Source organism: Typopeltis vanoorti, chromosome 4 (assembly GCF_054136105.1).
Source record: "Typopeltis vanoorti isolate ZY-2024b chromosome 4, IOZ_Tvanoo_1.0, whole genome shotgun sequence".
Lineage (NCBI taxonomy): Eukaryota > Metazoa > Arthropoda > Arachnida > Uropygi > Thelyphonidae > Typopeltis > Typopeltis vanoorti.
The window spans coordinates 153,364,965-153,387,655 of NC_143552.1; the positions used below are offsets into that span (position 1 = coordinate 153,364,965).

Sequence of the window (22,691 nt, forward strand, 5' to 3'; positions counted from 1 at the left end):
AGGAAGAGGGGGGGGGGTTGCTGACTCTTTTATACCTTCACCCTTATCGACAACCACTGCCAGCTACATAGCTCGCCCAATGCACAGCACTCCTCCCTTCTGGATCTCGCTCAGCATCGTATTTCTCTTTCACGTCCCGCTACTCCACGTGGCTTTGAGCACGTGACGGCCTGGGGGTTTTCTTCTTCCTTCAGTCACCACTCCCATGACCTTTGAGCTTTTGTTTACAGTGATTTTTGCAAGTCATTGTACAAACATATAATTCCAATTCTAACCAAAATAAAATTCTATTTATGCTATACTACTGGCCTTACACAATATATTTCTCTTATCATCTATTCTTACAATTATCCAGATTAATAATAATTCAAAAGGTATTACTGGCCTTATATCTCTTTTATCATCTACATTTGCAATAATCCAGGTTAACAATAATTCATTACGGTATTATTGGCCTTACACAGTATATTTTCTTTTTACAAAGTTTTTTTTTGGTGCCTGTAGTTCATACCTAGAAGCAAGCACTTTTCAAATGAGAATCCCCTTTTTCTTCCTCCTTTTTTCTTGTTAAACGATGATGAACTAGGGTTCCTAGGAATCCTCTTCATTCAAAGTTTAACACCAGTGAGCTAAAATACCTAGAAGTAACAATAGATGAAAAATTTACCTTCGAGAAGCACATCTCATATGTTGCCTAAACCTTCTAGCAAAAGTTGGCAAGGATTAAGTGGGAATTAGGCCAACAAGCGCTTATGCTACACCTGCTTGGTGTAACATAATACACTAAAATCAAAGAAAAACTAACAAAAACTAAACAGAGTTCAACGCCTTATACCCATACATATAATTAAAGGATTCAGGACAATATCTTTCAATAGCTCACGTTATTGCAGCTGTAAACACCGATCTGCCTGAAAATACAATTCTCTGTCTCTTATGCATGAAGTCACTTCCAGAAGATATAACGAAAATTATAACATTGATCCAAATTGCCATGAATGTCTGTTTCACTACAGTAGGTAGCCTCACCCAACAAAGAGAACATATATTAAGAAGAAGGAAAGCTCTGAAAGTGAAAATTTCCATATATACACTGACAAAAGCAAAACCGAAGGGAACATTGGTTGTTCATTCATTGCATATAACAGGCTGTCCATTATACATGAATGCTGCTCTAGACTGCATCCTCTCTGTTCCAACAACCAAGCAGAACAACTTGCTATAGTTCATTCACTTGCATATCTCTGGGAATTAGAACTTAACACCTCTCATCAAAAGACAACAACAATTTACAGTGATAGTAGAAGAACTATAGATTGCATAAAAAACCAGAACGACCATATAGCATTAATAGAACACACAAGAAATCTAGTTTGGAATCTCACTCTATCAGGATAGAAAATAAAGTTCTGTTGGGTGAATGTGCATACTGGGATAGCAGGAAACAAGAAAACAGATCAACTGGCTAAAGAAGCGGATAGAAACAAGTTACCAAAAGTACTTGAAATCTGCTACAAAAACACTTGCAGAAGAAAGAAGCCTAGACTTATGGGAAGAAGAATGGAAAAATAAAAAAAACAGATCAACAACAAAAGGATTATCGCCTAGCAGACTCTGGCTGAAAAAAAAAAAAAACACCACTTCTCCAGGTTTAACCATGCTACAAATGGGAGATGCAAAACTAAGACACTACTAACACAGAATTTGATCCAGAGGCGAGTGACCAAAATGATAGCAGGTCTATGGAATGAACCTGATGAAAACAGGTTAAAGATTTGTAGGTTGCAGAAATTAGTTGATAGGTGGAAAAGGGGAGATATCATTGAGACATTCAAATTGCTGAAGGGTTTCTATAGGATTAATTCAGAGGATACTTTTGAGAACAGGACTGGTGGTGAGAAGACTAGGGGACATCCATGGAAGCTGGGCAAGAGTGTGGTTAGTAAGGGTGTTAGAGCTGGGTTTTTTTACTTTTAGAGTGGTGAATGAGTGGAATAAGCTGCCTGAGTCTGCTGTTGGTGCTATGACAGTGAATGAGTTCAAGGCAAAGTATGACAGATACTGTGTGAATGTCAAATAGTTGTGATGGACATGATGTTCAGGGACTTCCTCGATGAGTCTAAGGACTCCTTGCAGTCGCCTGTAATAATAATAATAATAATAATAATTCCATATCCTGGAATCACTATCATGTATTTGTAGTCCACACCTTCAACAGACTGTTGACCACATACTATATGAGTGTCAGCTACTAGACTCCAACCGGATGTCCCTAATACAACATATCATTTTCAGAGACAAGTGGCCACTATCAAAACAGACTTATCGAAAAGTATTACTCAGAATTAATTAAATTTGCCAATAAGATCAACTTCCAGTCATCACAATGTATCATAAATTATTGATATTGTATGAATTATATAGTGTAAATATATGTACATATAAAAATATAAATATGGATATAAAGGTCAGAAGATGTAAAAATATAATGTTAATCAGTAGTACTTGGAAGCTACATGTAATATATGCATTGTATGCAATGGAGCATGTAGGAATAAATTACCTCCTGGTAAGGTTACTATATTGGGAGAAAAACAAAAAATGCCACACACACACACACATTAATTCAAACTTCTGAAGTGTGGTGGGTTGTTACTAATAGTTTGCCCTAACCACAAAGTAACCAAGAACCCATCAAGATTTACAAAAATGAAATGGGATGTATCAGCAGTAAAGCTTTCACACATTTTAAAAATAGTATTTACATAGAACATTTGCAAGGATATCATGAAATCTGCCTTTCATATAGAAAGACCTTATATAAAGGTCTTTCAAACTGAAGGGAAAACGAAATCTTCTCTTTCTTTCAGCAATGAAAGAAAGGACAAGAAAACTAAATCTTTGGTGATGCAAGAAACCCTTTACATAGAGCTTTTCAACTGAAGGCAAATCAGCCAGTCTATGTTACAAAGTGTGACGTTTTGAAATTTTGTAAACAATAATGGGATACAAAGTATACTCAGTGAGAAAATTTTGAAGGAGGTAGAAGAGATGAGAGATCTGGGAGTGATGCAGAGAACCCTGATGTGCAGTAATGAAGAGGTCATGATTCTATTATTTAAAGCCTTGATCAGGCCTCATATGGATTATTGCACATAGATTTGGTCACATAATTTTCATGGTGATGAGAATATGTTAGATAGGGTCCAGAAAAGCTTCATGAAAGTTATCACTTTCATGAAGCTTTTCTTTTTTGAAATGTGGATTATGAAGACAGATTGAAAGAATGTAACTTGCTATGCCTTGTGGATGGTGAGGGGGGGGGGGGATATGAGTGCAACATAAGTTGGTCAGGGGTTGTTACATTAAGAAGTAGCCATGGTAAGAACAGGTGTTGAATTAACTGATTGGCAATGGAATTAAGCAAGGTTGCCTGCTTTCTCCTCACCTGTTTATTATATGCTGAGGACATCATGGGTGTAGCATAAGATAAGCTTAACACAGGTATTAGGATAACTGGAAGAATGATCAGTAATCTGAAGTATGCTGATGATACAGTACTCCTTTGTAAAGGACAAGGACGAACTAAGGCAAATCCTTAACAAAGTTAATGAGATTAGTAAAGACAGAGGATTTCAACTCAATCCCAGGGAGACAAAGATTATGGTTCTCAAAGGAAATATAGACAGGGAAGCTCCCGAGAAACAATACCTTAATGGAGAAAGAATTGAGGAAGTCAGCAAGTTCGAGTACCTGGGATCATTATTAATGTGAAGAATTGCTGTTCAGAAGAAAATCAGAAATAGCTAAAACAACACCCAGAGACCTATCTGAAATCTGAATGATGGATCCATCTCCACATGAACAAAGTTGAGGAGTCTGGAGGCAGTTGTCTTTCCAACAGTGACTTTATGGATGCAAGACTTGGAACCTAAAGAAGTCTGACAGGAAAAAGGATAGCCACTTTTGAGGGTGTTACAGAAGGCTGTTGAGGATATTATATACTGAAAGGTGGTCAAACAAATGAGTGCTAGAAAGGATTGGCAGAACTTTATGCAGTTCCTTAAAGATTTTGACAGAAGAAAGCTGAAATACTTTGGACATATTGAAAGGATGGAAGCAGGACTTCTCAAAACAGTAACAGAAAGTAAAATTCCTGGAAAAAAAGAGGAAGAGGTAGACCCTCCATGAGAGGATGGTGTCTTAAGTGACTGATCTTCAGAGAGTCGAAGCCTCCAGAAGGGCATACAACAGGACCACCTGGCAAGGACTGGTGTGGCACATTATTGAAGAATGGCGTGACCTGATAATGTCCAATGAATAGATGGATTGTGGTTGTTACCAGGTTAAAATGGAAATTTTTCCCAGAATGGGAGAGGGAGGTAGAACAAGAGGCCATCCCAGGAAACTGGGAAAGGAGCATGTGAGTAAAAGAGCGAGTTCTTTGCATGGAGGGTGGTTGGTGAGTGGAATGCATTGCCTGAGTGTGTTGTGAATGCAGATACATCGAATGAATTTAAGGCACAGTTGGATGAGCTTTGTGTGTGATAGTGTGGGTACCTCCTGCATTAAGTCTCTGACTCCATGAAGGTCAATGTTAATAATACAGCAGCAAGATTTTTGCTCCTAGAAACTTAAGTTTTTCATCCTACAAAACATACAAAGCATGGGTTATCTAGAATTCATGCTCTACAGACGGTGAATTACGTGTCTCTTGATTGGTGACAGATGTATAGTTGTCTTCTTTCATATACCTTGGTTCCTATAAACTACAGCCATGAATGCACACAGACATTGGTATATGAAAGAAGACAATTAGTCCTCTAGTCTGATTTTGACTATTCATAAAAAAAATTCAAATTTAATTGTATATAATCTTCTCATTTACAACTAGACAGCGAATTTAAAATGTTCATATTATAAAATCTTATGTGTGAACTTACCAGTGGTGCCCGTGGATACAGCTGGAGAACAATAACTTCCATTTAAATTATGTGACAAACTAGTTGTGCTAAGATTCTCGGTATTTTTTTTCGGTTTTGGAGGCACTACAGGTGCAATCTTCTTGCCATGGGAAGGTGAATACTGCTGAGGAGTATAATTGGTTAATGTCATATTGCTAAAATCTCTTTCCAGCATATCTTGATGGGTAGTCATTTTGATCTTACAACCTACAGAGAAAGAAAAATGCATAAATTGATAATAGCATTCATCATTCAATATAATAATAAAATAACATCATCTTGCAGAGAATTCTATAATTAGAAAAATTAAACACTGAAAGTAAACTTATGTGAAATAAATTTATTAGCTGTAAAATTTTCAGCTATGCATCATAGGCATCCATAGTATGTTGACAAATGTCAATAGATGCTGTATGGTCACTCCTGTACCTCATAGGATTTGGGGAGTAAAGTCTTCTGCTAGAATAAGTGGTAGGTCACAGATTCCCTTTCCACACAGTGATAGCAGAACAATCACAAACATCTATGCCCATGGCAGTTCAAACCTGCAGCCTATTGGCTGGACAGCGGATATGCTAACCACTCAGGCCGGTAGTACATTGATAGCGCACACTAATAATGGAACACAAATAATACATAGACAAAAATTTTACAGCTAATAAATTTCTTTTATTTTAGTTTCCATGTTATTTTTTTCTAAGATGTCAACTTATGTACCATGGCAGATAGGCATCCCACTGGATATGGCAGGATGGTTAGAACATATTGAATAAGGATCCATGGACAAATGAAGTTATAAGGAGCTATCATCTTGATATCAAATGAAGTGCCAGAGAGAGAAAGAGAGCACCCAACCTAGAATCACCCAATTTTAACCTTCTTTGGATGAAAATATCCCTACCCAACTCAGTTAAATTCACATGCTATCTCTATCACTCCCCTAATGAAACCACAACCAACCACTCTGAGCTCAATTTTCCTCTCCTTAAAAATTGACTTTCTCCAGTCCCACTTTCCCAAGAGCAAAATCATTCTCCTGGGAGATTTTAATGTCCACAACACCAACTGGCTTTCCTCCTCCAGCTGTACAGATCTTACAGAGATGCTGAAACATTCACCATCATAATACATTCTTCACAATACCCGATAACCCAAACCACTTTCCAAATACCCTAGCCCTCTTCCTGACCAATGACCCTTCCAAATACACAGTGAATGTAGAGAGCCTGCTAGGCAATTCTGGCCACACCCTAGTGCTCATCTCCTCCCATACAAGTCCAATGCCAAACCACTCCCATACAAGAGTAGTTTGGCATTATAACAGTGCCAAGTGGGACAGCCTCCATAACTTCTATGCCTCATTCCCATGGTTAGGCTATTGCTTCCAACCATGCACTGAACTCATAACCAAATTAATTCTCACTGGCATGGAATCATACATTCCCCACAGTACTCTGACATGCCATTCCCCGACTAAACCCTGGTTTTCCAAAAGATGTGCCAAGGCTGTACAAATAAAAACCCAAAAATACCATTACTGGCTCAAATCAAGAACCCCATCCACCTTTAGAGCTTATACCCAAGCCTGAAATAAATGCAAAACAACAATCAATGCTTCCAAAACAGAGTTCAAAAGAGTAAAAAGCAGGAAATTAGCAGCCTGTACAAATGGCAGCTGTGCCTTTTGGTCCCTTGACAAAGCAATCGGTTGTAACTTCTGCCCAACACTATTCCCACCTCTATCCTACCCAGGTGGCTCCACTGCATCATCACCTACAGTAAAAGGCCCTCAGAAATCTCCTGGGCTCACACTTTGCTTCCAATGCATTCATTATTGATAATGGCAAATGTCCCCCAACCATTCCAGATGGCCAACATACAATGCCCACTATATCCTTTTGCAAGAAAGAGATCAACAAAATACTGTCCAAATTAGACACAAAAAAGACTCCTAGCCCTGATGACATTCCTCCAATTGTCCTGAAGGTTTGTGGACCGGAACTGTCTCCTGTCCTATGTCGCTTATATATACCGTTTTACTCCAGTGGTATTTATCCCACAGCCTGGAAATTGGCCTATATTCAACTCATTCCCAAGAAGGGCGACAAGTCACTGCCATCCAACTACCGCCCCATCTCGCTCACCTCAGTCCTCCCTAAAGTAATGGAAAAAATCATGAATTCCCATCTCCTACACTACCTTGAAGTTACCCGTCTAATAAATGACCGCCAATATGGATTCCGTCGCTGCCGATCAACAGGATATCTGCTCACATGTCACCCATCTTTGGACAAATGCATGGAGAAGTTTGGCGAATCTCAAGCAGTTGGACTTGATATCTCCAAGGCATTTAACCAGGTCTGGCACAAGGGCTTACTAAGCAAGCTGCCATCGTTTGGTATATCTCAAGACCTCTATAGTTGGATTTCCAGCTTTCTGTCTGGACGCACCCTATGTGTGATGGTGGATGGCTCCTTATCCTCTCACCATTCAACTTATGCTGGGTTTCCTCAAGGTTCTGTCCTCTCACCAACCCTCTTCCTACTATATATCAATGACCAACTTCAGCTTACCTCCAAGCCAATACACAGTTTTGCAGATGACAGCACATTGCACTCCTTCCTTTCTTTTGATAAACCTTACTCCACACAACTCACCTCAAAAAACAGAACCGACTACCACTGCCCTCAATTCAGACCTCCAAGCCATCCTCCAATGGGGGTTCAGATAATCTAGTCAATTTCAATGCAAATAAAACCCAATACTGTCTCATTTCTCATAAAAAAAAGAACCATTTTCTCCCAGTATTATTTTTGACAACATCCAAATTTCCAGACAATGAGATTTCTCTTCTTAGAATTATCCTAACATCAAGCCTCTCCTGGCATAAACACATAACCATTGCATCCTGAGTTTCTACAAAACTAGGATTTCTCTTTTGCTCAAGAGATTACTTCACCCCTAAACAGCTGTTAACCTTATACAAATCACAACTCCACCCAACCATCAAATACTGCTCCCACATATGGAGTGGAGCCACCAAAAGCTTGACTGAATACAGAAGGAGAGCAATCAGACTTATTAATGACCCATCTCTTACCAACTCATTCCTCCCCACTTTCACACAGATGATCAGTCTCTGCACTATGTGGTTTCTACAAATATTTCCATGGAAGATGTTCATCCAAAATAGCATCAATAATTCCCCCACTTAGTACTAAGCTCGTTGGAACACGTGCAGCTGCTACTCAACATCCCTACACAGTGAACCTTGAAACCCACAGAACAAGTTTCTTCTCCTCCTTCATCACTGCAACTACTATACTTGGGAACAGCCTTCCCCTTGATGTGTCCCCTAAGGAATACAATATACAGTCATTCAAATCCAATGTGAGCAAGTACCTTCTTTCCCAACCCATACACGGTACTAATGTACTATAGGTTGATCTACCAACCTCTCATGAATGGGCTGAACATAAAAAAAATAATAAAAATAATAAAAAATAAATAAATAAAAGTGGTTTGAAGCAAACAAGCCAACTCCTTTTTGCTTCTAACATTAAACCTCTAAATTAGAGAAGTGCCTAACCAGACCGCAATAGATTAAATTAGTAAGATTATAAAAGAACTGGACCAGGGCAAATAAAAAGATGTAATGAAGTAATTTTTAAAATAGTGTATGATAGCATTCAGAGAGAGAGGTTTAACCTTTTAACTGCTGACTTTATATTCTACTGACCCCATGTGCAATTAATTTTGCAAAAAATTTATAAATAAAATCAATTAAAATTCTTACTGAAATAAGAAGTCCGGACAGTATCATACATTCTTGATATACACTTGTTCACTCATAAAAATGGCAATAATAGTGTTTTATAAAATTTGCATAATGAAGGGGGTGTCCACTTGAGGGGGTATCCGCTTGATTATGCAAATTACACACATTAATTTATGTAGAATCACCAGGATCTTCTTCATCTGAAGTACACAATTCACTTAACTCCGACAATTCTTCTCCCGACTCATTTGTTGTTAACAATTCATCAATTTGATCATCAGTAAGATAACGCAGATATTTACTGGTAGATTCCATATTGTGACATCCCGGAAATCCCAGCAGTCACGTGGTTTATGCATCGTGCTGCATATTATTATTATTCGTGACACCTCCAAGGAGTCCGAAGACTCATCACAGGAGGACACCTGCTGTACAATTCTGTCTCCACCCGAACCACTACTACCAATCATCCACATTAATGCCATTTACCGCCCTCCACTACAACCAGTATTTTTTGTCTGTAAATTGCGTGTTCTGAAGGGCCGATTTGTCTGTATGTGGACTGAAAAACCCAAGTTTTTGGGAGGAAAAAACCTTGCTACCTCCATATGAGATCGGCTAACTCACCTTCGATTGAAAAAGTCCATATATAAAGATTCCTCCCATCATGACAAGAATCGAACTCAGGCCTTTTCTAATCGAAGGGTGCAATGTACAGTCGTTCTTCCAATTGCACTAAGGAGGCGCTTAATATGATTAGTTGCACCAGTTCAAATTTTTCTCTTTAGATGTCATACAAGGACAGAAACCAAAGTCAAATAAACTTCAATTGGTTGGCAATAGATGGAGGAACCTACCTGCGAAGTTTGAATATCTTATGACGATTCTTTCCATACTAAAAAATTGTCTGAATATGAGAGGCATGCCAACCATTCAAATCGAGTTAACTCGATTGTAGTAAGGTTGCCATTTTTTTTCACGCTCAAGTTAACTCGACTGTAGCAGTCAAAGGGTTAAATAACTTTGAATACTCTTCAATGAACTCTGAATACCTCATAAGATAATAAACTTAATTAAAATTGCATCAATAAAAACAAAAGCACAATATTGTCCAAAGGATTAAAGAAACAACAAATTATATTCTTCTTTAATCCTTTATTCAAGTGTAAGCAAACAAAGTTTGCATGTGAAGTATCTTCATAACTAGGCTACTTGTGTACAGAGGCTAATGACTTCACATTAACTACCTTCGTATCCTATAATGCAAAGAACACATCCTTTCATGTGTGTATATAATTTATGCATTATGGAAAGGACCACTACCCAAACTGGTTTTGACCTTTGTATAAGTAAAGATTCATCTCCAAAAACTTGAAAATTCCTCAAATAACTCTAACCTGGATGAGTGACCCAACTCTCAATCACTGAAAGGTACTCAGCAGTGGTTCCACTTAATCAGAGGCAAACCTTATTGCTGAGCAGAACTGTTCATCTCCCAAGAGAAAACATTCAACAAAAGGCCCTGATAAAGGCCACGTCAATAGAAGCAATACCGTAGGCAAGCATCTAATGGAATACAGTGATAGAGACGACTTCAACAGATCCCATATCCATGAAAACCCATCAGTCAGAGCCAGACAAACAAAAGATATGAAGGTTTGAAAAAATGCAAAAGTCATATTTCCAATATACAAGTAGTGAAAAAGTGTAACATCTTATTATTAAAATACTCTAGATTAGCACTAGTTGTTAAAAGTTTTTCACTTGGTTACAAATTAAAGATGCAAGAAATTATATTGTTTAATAATAATAATATCTTGTTTAATAATAAAGTGTTACACTACTTGTATATGAGAAATATGACTTCTGCATTTTTTCAACCTTTCTCTCTCTCTCTCTCTCTCTCTTCTAGGTCTAGCTCCCAAGGTGACAAGACCTCAATAAAGGTCAAACCTCTCTGGGTAATGGCCCTTCCCATAATGCATAGCATTATACACATGTGAAAAGATGTGTGCCTTGCAATCTGGGATACCAAGACAATTAATATGAAGTCATTAACCTCTATATAAAAGTAACCAGTGCTTTTTTTCCATAAAAAAAGATGCCGGAACTCACATCTTGTTAAGCTTTTTATTAAAGAAAATGATATTCAAATCTTAATTTAAATGAAATATAAAGCAGCTATTGTTGTCACAGAGTCGCATAAATTAATTAAATATAATTTATCTTCAGTATTTTATTTTAGATGTGATCAAATGTAAAATTAAACAAACAAATTAAAATATACAACCAAAGACCAAATATAAAAGTAAAAGTAAATTTGTAAAAACATTATATAATTTAGGAGAAGTTCATAGTGTATTCCAAAGTTTTGTCCAATTCTCATCGAACAAATAGTCTCAACTCCTTTCTTTGCTCTTAATATCTAAGGCTGAATGTCATCCTCTAAGTAACCACAGATCAACATACTTTAAGATCGAAAGGTCTTTTATTCATCGAGTTTGATGAATAAAAGACCAATCAGGCCAATGTTTTTGGTCAAGCACGCAAGCCAAAGTAGTAGCTCAACATCTTCGCTATCAAGCAACCTTTTTTCAACCGACTCTTTCAATTTGGTACAAAATGTTTTTGGGTCAATAGGAGGATTATTTATTGGAGCTTTTTTGTGAAGTAAAACTCCACGAAAGCGCAGATCGCATACAGCAGCTGAAGCACATTTATAATAGGGTCCAAAATTCTGTCTTCTTCTTTCGTCAAAAACTTGTACAAGTGCATTTATTTTTTGATTTGCCTTGTAAAGGTTCATGTCACTGTCTTGTAGGTCCAAACTTAATTCAGACAATTCTTGGAGAGCGTCACACATCAATCCTAGATCCAATAAAAAGTCTGTAGATGTTTTCTTCTTAAGCCATCATAAGTACATTTAGCATTTTTATCTCTCCTAGGATCATGCATCGCATCTTCAAAATGATGCACTAGAGATTCAAAATTATTCCACATATCCAAAACTGAAAGGAAACTCAATAACACCCATTGAGTACTTAAAATTCTTCCAATTTTCAGAAACTCAATCGCTAGTGATTCTGCACATGAATGCAACTCTCCACTGTTTTTTGGCAAAGCATGGTATAGGACATAAATTTTATCAATAAATGATTTGACTATATTGATTCCTGAAATTTCCTTTACAGCATCACTTACAGATAATTCTAGTCTGTGATTAGCACAATGCCAAACTATAATAGAAGGAAATTTTTCTGACAGTTATTTTTTCACTCCACTTTTACACCCTAACATTACAGCAGCGCCATCACATGCTAGAGAAACTAAATATTTTTTATTATTATTACGAGCAACTGCAAGGATTCCTTAGACCCAGGGAGGTCCTAACATCACGCCAAGAACAACTATTCAACATTCACACAGTATCTATCATACCTCGTCTTGAACTCATTCACAGTCATGGCACCCACAACAGACTCTGGCAACTTATTCCACTCATTTACCACTCCAAGTAAAAAACCTAGTTCTAACACCCTTGCTAACAACACTCTGGCCCAGTTTCTATGAATAGCCAATAGTCCTCCCATCACCAGTCCTGTTCTGAAAAATATCCTCTGAATTAATCTTATAGAAACCTTCAGTAATTTGAATGTCTCAATCATATCACCCCTTTTCCGCCTATCAACCAATTTCTGCAACCCACAAATCTTCAACCTGTGCTCATAAGGTTCATTCAACAGACCTATCATTTTGGTCACTCGCCTCTGGATACTCTCCACCTCCTCCTCCACCTCCAACAAGAAGAAACCCTGGTGCCCAAATCTGGGCACAGTAGTCAATATGGGGTCTTATCAAGGCTCGATACGGAGGAACAATAACTTGCTTGTCTCTGCTCGTCAAAGTATTCTTCAGTAACCAAGTGATTTGATGATCTGATTTAGCCACTTTTGCAATGTGCCCCCTAAACTTCAACTCCCTATCCACCAACACTCCCAAATCCCTGGCCTTGTCAATCTCCTGGAGTACAGTTCCACCAATGTTGTATACTGCTACTAATCTTTTCACCCCAAAATGCATAACCTTACATTTTGCCACATTATATTCACATCCATTCTCCTTAGCCCAGTCCTCCAAACTATCCTGCAAAATTTTGACATGTGCATTCACTACTATTGCTCTACCCAACTTTGCATCATCAGCAAACAAATGAACAGTTCCTCTCAGATCCGTTCCTATAGCGTTAATGAACAAATTAAAGAGTAGTGGTCCAAGAACAGAACCCTGTGGCACACCACTAGTCACAGGCCATCTTTTGGACTCTACTCCTGAATAAACTACTCTGTTATCTCACCTTCAACCACCCTCCTATCCATCTCACCAACCCTATATCCATCCCCACATGCTGCAGTTTACTGATTACAATTCCATGTGGTATCCTGTCAAAGGCCTTAGCAAGGTCTAGCAGAATCACTGTAAACCCATTATCCTTATCCAGTTCAGCCGTCAGTGTGTTATAAAACATGAGCAAGTTACTGAGGCATGATCTACCCTTCACAAAACCATGCTGTCGCCCAAACAGTATCTTCATCTATCCATTCCTGTATTTTCCTCTTGACTACTTTCTCCAAGACCTTGACAACGACTCCTGATATGCTGATTGGTCGGTAATTTGCAACAGCAGTCTTGGAACGTCCTTTATGCAGTGGAACTATTTTCCCCTCTTTCCACCCCCTCGGGGACTGACCCAGACCTGAGACTCAAATTAAACAAAATGGTCAAGGGCACTGACAATTCTTTAGCCCCTTCACGTACGACATCAGCTGGTATACCATTGTTACGATATTGCATTCTCTAAAATCTTAATGCTCTCCTTAATGTAATTTCCTTCCCTATACTGTGATCTATCCCTTCCAGAAATTTCTAACCTTAAACTCCAAATCCCTTTTGTAATTTCCCTATGAAAGTGAAAATTAGCCACCAACTAAGAGTGATTTCACTAGACCTTCTTCATGGGGCCGTCTACTTTTCAGACACTGACAAATTTGTTTTTTAAAGCTGCACCAGTCAGAGTCCTAGGACAGAAGAATCCTTGTTCAGAGAGACCTTCCCAGTATCTTAACGCCTATTTTATCTTACTGAAGTTCTACAGCGTTTGTAGAATTCTTAGCTTGCAGTCGTGACTCTAACGTTCTAAATTCCCCTTTTTTATTCCCTTTCGCATAGGTTCAGATTTTATGAGTGGTAAGTTCGTCTCATGCTCAGGCAACACTCAGATTTACATAACAAAACACGTTTATTAGGATCTTAGAGTACTTACAATTAGATTCAAATACATACAAGAATTTAATAAATTAACCACTAAATCAAACTGGCGAATACAAGTGAACATTCTAATAAATAATCAACAACTCTAGCCTCTAAGTTAATCAATGATACATATAACATTCACAATACAAAATTTTAAATCAGACTCTATCTACAATTCTAGCTCCTCACATTAATTTGGTCACACACATGACCATAAGTTTTCAGACAACCAGTCCAATGAAAACACCAATAAATTGCTAAGCATATTAGTTATTCAAAGTTCTCTAAGTATTTGTCCATAATTTCTCTTCCACTAGAAACTGATTCGCCTTTCCTTCTGATACTATTGGAAAAGAAGCAAGAAAGTTCTGTACGTTACCACCACTGTGTCTGACTACCATCTCTGCCTGGTCCGTCTTCTTTTGTTGGATAAGGCTACGCACTTTCATCAGGTTGCGTCCACGTGGAGGTCATGCTTGGTACCCATCGAGCATTCACAGGGAAGAGCTCGCTGTCTGACATCATAGCACTTTCTGCTATTGGTCAGTAACCTCAGGTCCAAGCGAGAACAGGAACAAAACTCGAGAGAGAATGAAACTTGCGCGAATCCCTATTTATTCTATCTCCGTTGCGCCCTCTTTTCTGCTGCAGAAATCTTCACACGCCACTTTCCCTTATGGCCTTAAGCTGTTTCGTCATTACTCTGCTCCTTGAGGAGCGCTCTTTTCGGGGAACGCGAGCTCGGTTTGCCTTCCGCGTAAGCCTTCGCCTCAGGCATTACGCTAAACTGGGTGGCTAGCATGCGACCTTTGGATCTTTGTTTACACTTGATATACATTTCACATAGACTACAATTTGATTGCTACAACTTACAAAACGGAATTTCTATTTAGATAAACAAAATTCATCTTTCCTTTGTACTTCACATTACAGTTATTCATTTATGCTCCCTCTTGCAATTTGTTTTCCTACTATAGTACAAGTATCTCTTTGTTATTTTATTCTTGTTAGATCTTGAATGAAATAATTTTTTTAATGAAAATTCCTCATTCAAGATCTAACACCATCTAATCCCACAGATGTATTCACATTAAGGTTTTTTAATAGACTATTCACCTCCACCTCATTCACCACAATTTCCATATAAGCTGTTGGTTCCTTCATTCCTGCAATATCACCACTTGGATGATATACTCTTGCAAAGTGCTGGCTCAGTAATTCAACTATATCTATTGATTCGGTAAACTCTCTACCATTGGCATTCTTTAAAATCATTCTGCTGTATACATTTTTTCTTTTACTTGCAACATATCAAAAAAAAACTGTTTGGGATTATCTTTAGCTTGCAGCTAATTCTCTTTCATAATCTGCTTTTGCTTTTCTTACCACACTCATTACCTTTCTGGCCTGTGCGTTATACCGTTCATGTGCCTGCAGGTCACCTTTCTCCTTAAATTCCCTCCACAGTTGTTTCTTTTTATGCAGCTCAAGCTTAATAGTGTTATTCATCCATTTAACCCCTACTTGATTTACTATTCGGACCCTAAGTATACAGTCAACCATTACCTCCTGCAAACACTCCTTAACCACCTCCCATGCTCTATCAACATCCAGCCCTTGCAGTTTTACATGCCATGGCACTGAACCATGCACTCTACTAAGCTTGTCATACTTACCAGCCCTGTAATTCCACATGTTTGAAAATTCCACAAAATCAGGCACCTCCAGGTCAAGGGTATATCACCCTTGACCTGGAGTGAGAGTGATCATAGGGTATATCACCCTATGATCACTCTCACTAATTGGTGGCAACGTGGTCATATTCATTACAGTCAAATTCTCAGATGCAATTACAAGGTCAAGCACTCTCGAACCCTTAGTGTTTTCCATTACATGCTGTTGGAGATAGTTATCCCTTAATAACTGCATAAATTCCAATTCCTTCCTCCCATGTGTCTTCTCCTCCTTCCAATCAATGTTACCATAGTTGAAACCCCCCTATAATAATTACCCTCCTTCCACTCATTGTGTCTATTTTCTTATGCATATTATCTCCACCATCTATTCCATCACCTGGTCTATAGCAGCACCCAACTGTATATTTTGTTCTGCTAGTCTCAATCTCACACCAAATAGCTTCAAATGTGCTCTTTTCTCTATTAAATCTTTTTATCTCTTTTTTTAAAATAATCTTCTGCAATCCCATAATAGTTAAGACATTGGAGTAAGAAATCAAATAAACTTTTTGCCGTTATGTTTTTAAGTTCGATCAAGTCCAAAAATAAATTTATCGGTGAATTAATCCCAACACCTTCAATACAGCGCCTAATACACACTATGCGAGTGGTTTTATTGATTATTGTTGTTGATTCATCAATTATCAATGAAATTATATTTTCAAGTTCGATCAAGTCCAAAAATAAATTTATCGGTGAATTAATCCCAACACCTTCAATACAGCGTCTAATACACACTATGCGAGTGGTTTTATTGATTATTGTTGTTGATTCATCAATTATCAATGAAATTATATTTTTGGATTGAACGATTTCTTTAAACACGTTTTTTCTTATTTCTTCACTTACATGATTCACAATATTAATACATGCATTTGTTGAATGAAGAATACGACCCATTTCAATTCCATTCAGATCTTGCAGATCAATTTCACTTTCAAAATTATGGAATGATTGGTTTTCCTTTGCTACTTTATATGCAGTTCGAAATATTTTTCATGATATAATGATTTTAAAAAACCTTTTCAAGGGTCTTTTTTTTCAGCTTCAGAAAAAATTTTTAATGCTGCTTTGTGTGCAGCAAATTCTCTGTGATCAAACATTTATTTTCGAAGTGAGCTCATCTGTAGCTTCCTATCTTTGCCAGAATATGTAATCTCGTTGTTGGCCCATTCTTTGGAAATTTTCATTCCCATCTTTGTTTCAATTCCAAGAGTTCTAACTTTTCTGCAAGACATACAGCCAAGTTTCTTTTTGCAAATATACATCCATTCATTTTTCAAGCAAAAATCATTTTTTTGATCAAATGTCCAGCAATTCGGCCAGTCATTTTCAGTTTGGCCTTGCTCAAGATTAGCTTGAGATGATTCGAAAACATCAACTGGCACAATTATTTCCATATTTTTTAACGCTGTGTCTGTTATTATTCTGGGCTTTTTATTAATGGGAGCGGTGGTTGAGAAGTAATTGGAAATCTTTTTCATTTTCAAACGTGGGGTCAGACTTTTACACTAAAAAGTAAAAAAAAAAAAAAAAAATGCTAAAAGGATATGAAAATAAGTTAAATTTACGTCAATTCAATAAGGATATTTTTAGATAAGTGTTTTACTGAAAATCTTTTCCATGTTGTCAATCACACGTCCATACAGCCACAAATGTAGATGCTAATGGTGTGCGCATGCGTGTTACCAGGCGACGCCTAGTAACACGCATGCACACGTTACGTACGTGTGAACAGTATTTCAAAAATTACCTTTGAAAAAAACTGTAAAAAAAAAATAGGTGCCGGAACGCCGTTCCAGTGTGTTACGCCAGAAAAAAAGTACTGCAAGTAACCGAGTCATGATGATACTTCATGAGCACTCTTTGTTTGCTTACACTTGGATAAAGGATTAAATAAGAATATAATTTCTTTCAATCTTTAATTTAATTTATACCTAAGTGAAACAACTTTCAACAATTGTCCAATGGAATAAGATGTCCTTTTCATGAATATTGATGTTTGGATTGAAAGAGGAAAGAATTTCTGTTTCAATCCAGTAAATCTTTTAATTTATTTAGTAAATTCTATGATGATAAGCTATTTTGCTATTTGTAAATGTAAAATATGACTTCTGCACTGATTTATTTCTCAGGATTTCCACAGGCTCTGATTGATGAAACCTCAACAAAGATTGAAAATGGCCTGGCATATTGCATGGAAATATACTTCTGAAATGGAGGAATGAGAATATACTGTATATTAGGGGATACTGAAGCAATCTGCTGTGAAGTCAGCAGCCTCTATATGAAGAGTCTAATCATGATGATACTTCAAGTGCAAACTTCTTTGTTCACACTAGGGTAAAAGATTAAAACAATATAACTTCTACTCAAATATAATTTAATATTAAATCCTTTCATCCATCCAATTTATTATTATGAGAGACCTCCAGTGAGGGAGGATACATATTACATGCACAAGCTATCATACTTATTCTTGAATTCACACACACAAATGTCCAATGACAATCCATTCCAATCATGCACCACCCTATGAGAGAAAAATCTAGCCCTCATCCCTTTCTTAGCAACATTCATTCTCAGCTTCCAAGAATGTCCTTTTGTCCTTTCCTCACCCTCCATAAAATGAAAAATTCTATCAACTGAAATCCTGTATGACCTTTTCAGTTTGTAAGTCCCAAAATATCACTCCTCTTTCTACTGTTTTGCTAGTGTCTGAAGTCAAAAAATTCTCAATCTGTCTTCATAATCAGTATTCTACAATCCTGATATCATTTTTAACACTCCATTGAGTCTCTCTCCACTATATTAGAATCACAATGGAAACCAGGAGATCAGACCTGCACACAATAGTCCAAGTGAGGTCTTATCAAGGCCTTGTAAAGAGGCAAAATCTTACCAATTTTTACAATTCCTTAACTGCAAAAGTAATACAAATGGGGTCTATAGTTTGATATCAAGCCTCCATCCTCCCACCACCCTAATGCAATGGCTATCTTATCTTCCTTCCACTCCCCAGGCACTTTTCTGGTTTCAAGGCTTTCATTAAATAGCCAAGTCAATGGAGCTGTTAGTTCTTTAGCACATTCCTTTAAGGCATTGCAAAATCTCATCTACTCTCACTGCCTTGCTGACATCCAGAGTAGATAGTATTGTAAATACATCCACTTCACTTACTTCTAATTCTTCGGCCCTCTCTGTTCCCTTTAGAATGAAAGGAAGCAGCAACTTCTTCAAATGCTTATGACCTTCCATGTTTTAGATGAAACCCATTGCTAGTATACAGCTGTCTTCTACCATCAAATGTTCCAAACATCGACATATTCCAGACCTTCTTCCTACACTATCTTGCAATCATATCATTCATATCACTGCTCCACTACTTAACTCTGCATTGTCAAAAGTGAGGAAGTACACTCACTATCCTATCACTCACACTTTTCTGCACAGTCTCTAACACTGTTTTCAAATCCTTTATCAACTGTTGACATTGCCTCTCAGATCAATTTTTAGCATACCTGTAATAAATGCCCAACATCACTGTCATCTCCTTCACATTCTATCCTCTCTTCAATACCAAAGTTACCTCTCCATTGTTCCACCTGACAAGTATACTCTTTGCCCATGTTATTCTACACACCGTGAATCACCATACATTATACCTCTCATAGCTTTGTTTCTACTCACACTGGCATCCTTCACTCCTCTCCTTTTCCATACTCTCTCGTATTGCTCTCATGCTTTGATCTCTCCCCCCCCCCCTCATTCATGCACTTTCAAGGCTTGGTGAAATAAAGGCCTTCATCTTCCAATCTGCTCAAAATCTCCATCCACTATCCAAACCTTATTTTTCTGACAAGTGTAACAAACCAGGCAAAAAAAAAAAACCATCATGCAAGTTACTTGAGAAAAAAATTTCAGCATCACTCTCAAACCTAGCTTGTAAAAGATTTTTTTTATGCAAAAAAAACTGCATATTATTATTATTATTATTAATGGTTATTAATTATTATTATATAATTATTAACAATAATTATTATTAACAATAATTATTATTATTAATTATTAACAATAATTATTATTATCAATTATTAACAAAAAAAATATCAACATCTGATCTCCATGGAGTTAAAGGACAAATTGTGGGAGGTCCATTTCTCTCAGGCAAAAAGATCATTGAACTTTACCTTAAACTTATTCACACTCTCAGGCAATCCATTCTACACCAATCACTCCCAATGCTAAGAACCTACTTCTTATGCAGCTGCTCACATCTTCCTTATATAGCTTCCAGGGGTGATATTTTGTTCTACCTTTGTCTTCTAAGAAAATCTCCTCCAGATTAATCTGGCAACAATCCCTCACCAACTTATATGTCACAACCATATCCCCTCTCCTTCTATCCGTGTCTTTGCATTTCCATTAAATTACATTATATTTACACTACAACTTACATTTCCTCAATCTCTCCTCTCCCAAAACCAGGTGACCAAATCTGTGCACAGCAGTCCATATGTAGCCTGATCAAAGCCTTATACAAAAGAACCATAACCTCTTAGTTTCTGTATGTCAATGTCCTCCTCACTATTGCCATAATCTATTGTTGTGATGTCCCAACAATTTTAGCAATGTGACCCCTAAACTTCGAGGTGCTATCCACCATCACTCCCAGATCTCTCATCGCATTTTTCTAAAACAGCAATCATGCTTTTTGCATGCAACTCTTCCATGCTTCTATCACATCCACATGATATAATGTCAACCAAGTATAAAGATGATACTCTCCAGGCATCATTCTTCTCCTCCAATTTCTGCGTAAATGACCAAGGCAAATCACTTCTCACTAAATGTCTCACTGGTATTTCACCAGAAAAACATCAGAGGAATCCTGATAGTTTATCTTATGTGCCTAATAGTATTATATTCCCAGTCATGCTTAAAACTTGTTTCAAAAGTAATAATCCTAATATCATCTAAATTTTTCATATTCATCCAGCATGAAAGCAAGCCATGCTGGATGAATATGAAAATCTATCAAAACCAGTCTGGGTAATAGTCCTTCCAATAATACATAGCATTATGTTTGCTTACACTTGGATAAAGGATGAAACAAAGAATATAATTTCTTGGCACCTTTAATTTATAGTATAACCAAGCAAAAAAAAAAAACTTTCCCCATCTATCTCTAGTCCAAAGTGCTTTAGTAATATTTCTGCATTACTTCAACCTTGATATTTCTTCTGGGTCTGGCTCCCACTGATGAGACCTCAATAAAAGTAAAATCTGGTGTGGGTTGTGGTCTCTCTCTCCCATAATACACAGCATTATACATATCTGAAAGAATATATGCCTTACATTATGGGATACTAAGGCAATTGATGTGAAGTCACTAGTCCCTATATACAAGTAGCCCAGTCGTGAAGTTACTGCATGTGCAAACTCTGCTTACACTTGGATAAAGGATGAAACCAAGAATATAATTTCTTGGTACCTTTAATTTATAGTTAACCAAGTGAAAAAACTTTCAACAGATATTATGGATCTAGAAGCCTCAGTGTCCGTTTTGCTTTTTTTTTTAATTTGCCCACATTGCTCTACTTGAAATTGCTGTCATTCAAGAAGTTTATCTTTGAGTTTAGTGTTGAATACTATAGCTGCTCATTTCCATTAGATACCAATAATACAGAAAAGATAACATAGCATCCACAACACATCTTTCTATAATAATAATAGTAAGACATAGCTGTAGATATTAACATGATGTACCAATACAATGTTACCTAACTTAATATCTACAGCTGAATAGGCATGCACATAGCATACTATCACAAATGAATTAACTGAAATAATTATACTGCTGATGTTCACCATTAAACAGATACCGTAAAACACAATCTTTAATTGAAAGTAGTCGTACTATTATTTATCACGTCATTTACAAATTGGATGATATGTTAAAATTTTATTTCAATCAGCTGTATACTGCTGATGTTCAAAATACAATTAATGCTACTGAGTATGGAATAAGCAATATTTTGATGTTGCAATACAATAAGCCATCTCCAATTAGGTTCATATATTGCTAGAAAATGTCTCCTAAATATAAAATACATATTTTGATATGCTTCGATTCAGTTTTACGTTTATATACATATAATCTCAATTGCTGAATAGAAAAACACATTTCATAATATATATTTATTATATTCCGTAATTATCAAGTACAAATATAACGAATAAGAGGTTCCATATATCAAAATGAAATTATCTATTTGAAATATCGAATTTCAAAGGATATTCTAAATATCAAACATGCAGACAAATACTGATTCAACATTAATGAAATAACTAAATATGTTTACTTACCTTACTGTGATTAAAAATAATCACTGAACTATTCAGAATTACTATAAAGGTTAACAGTTGCCTTACTCAAAAGCATAGAAAAATATTGCTACAAAATTAATGTATTCCCTGAAAAGTGACACACCAAAACACTCCTAAGATCAACAACACACACATTGCAAACGTATTTAGTTGCTTGTTTAGCTATGGGTGGATAGGATAGTATGCTGTATGTTTACGTCAGCAAAAGTTACGGGAAAATGTGAACTATGCAGGATGCAGGCATAAACCCCAGGAGATATTTCTTTTCAAAAATATATTTAATTATCATAATTGACGCAGAACATCATAACACATAAAATGCTTCTCATACTGAGAGTAGAAATATCCGGATGAAAGCACTATTTTAACAAAAAGAAAAACTTTGATGGTAAAAAAAGAAGATGACCTCCAGGCCTAAGGATGCTATTTTAGATGTTGGTAAGACTGATTATGCACAAGGAATTACAGAGTCAAAGTCTAGCAATGCAAAGGACTGTAGCGAATGTAAACAAA

General features: G+C 36.8%; 1 protein-coding gene across 2 annotated transcripts in view; it reads right to left on the minus strand.

The window, feature by feature from the left end:
- LOC150107764 (lipoma-preferred partner homolog) overlaps positions 1-22,411 on the minus strand; it is a 219,139-nt gene extending 196,728 nt beyond the window's left edge. The window contains exons 1-2 of one of the 2 annotated variants that reach the window (XM_090391523.1): positions 22,158-22,411; positions 4,944-5,171 (exon numbers count right to left, since the gene is read on the minus strand). In XM_090391523.1, the coding sequence (XP_090247649.1) occupies positions 4,944-5,157 (214 nt within the window). In that variant the 5' untranslated portion in view covers positions 5,158-5,171; positions 22,158-22,411. The remainder of the gene's footprint in view (positions 1-4,943; positions 5,172-22,157) is intronic. The other variant, XM_090391524.1, reaches the window with a different exon arrangement.
- Between the last annotated feature and the right edge of the window lie 280 nt (positions 22,412-22,691).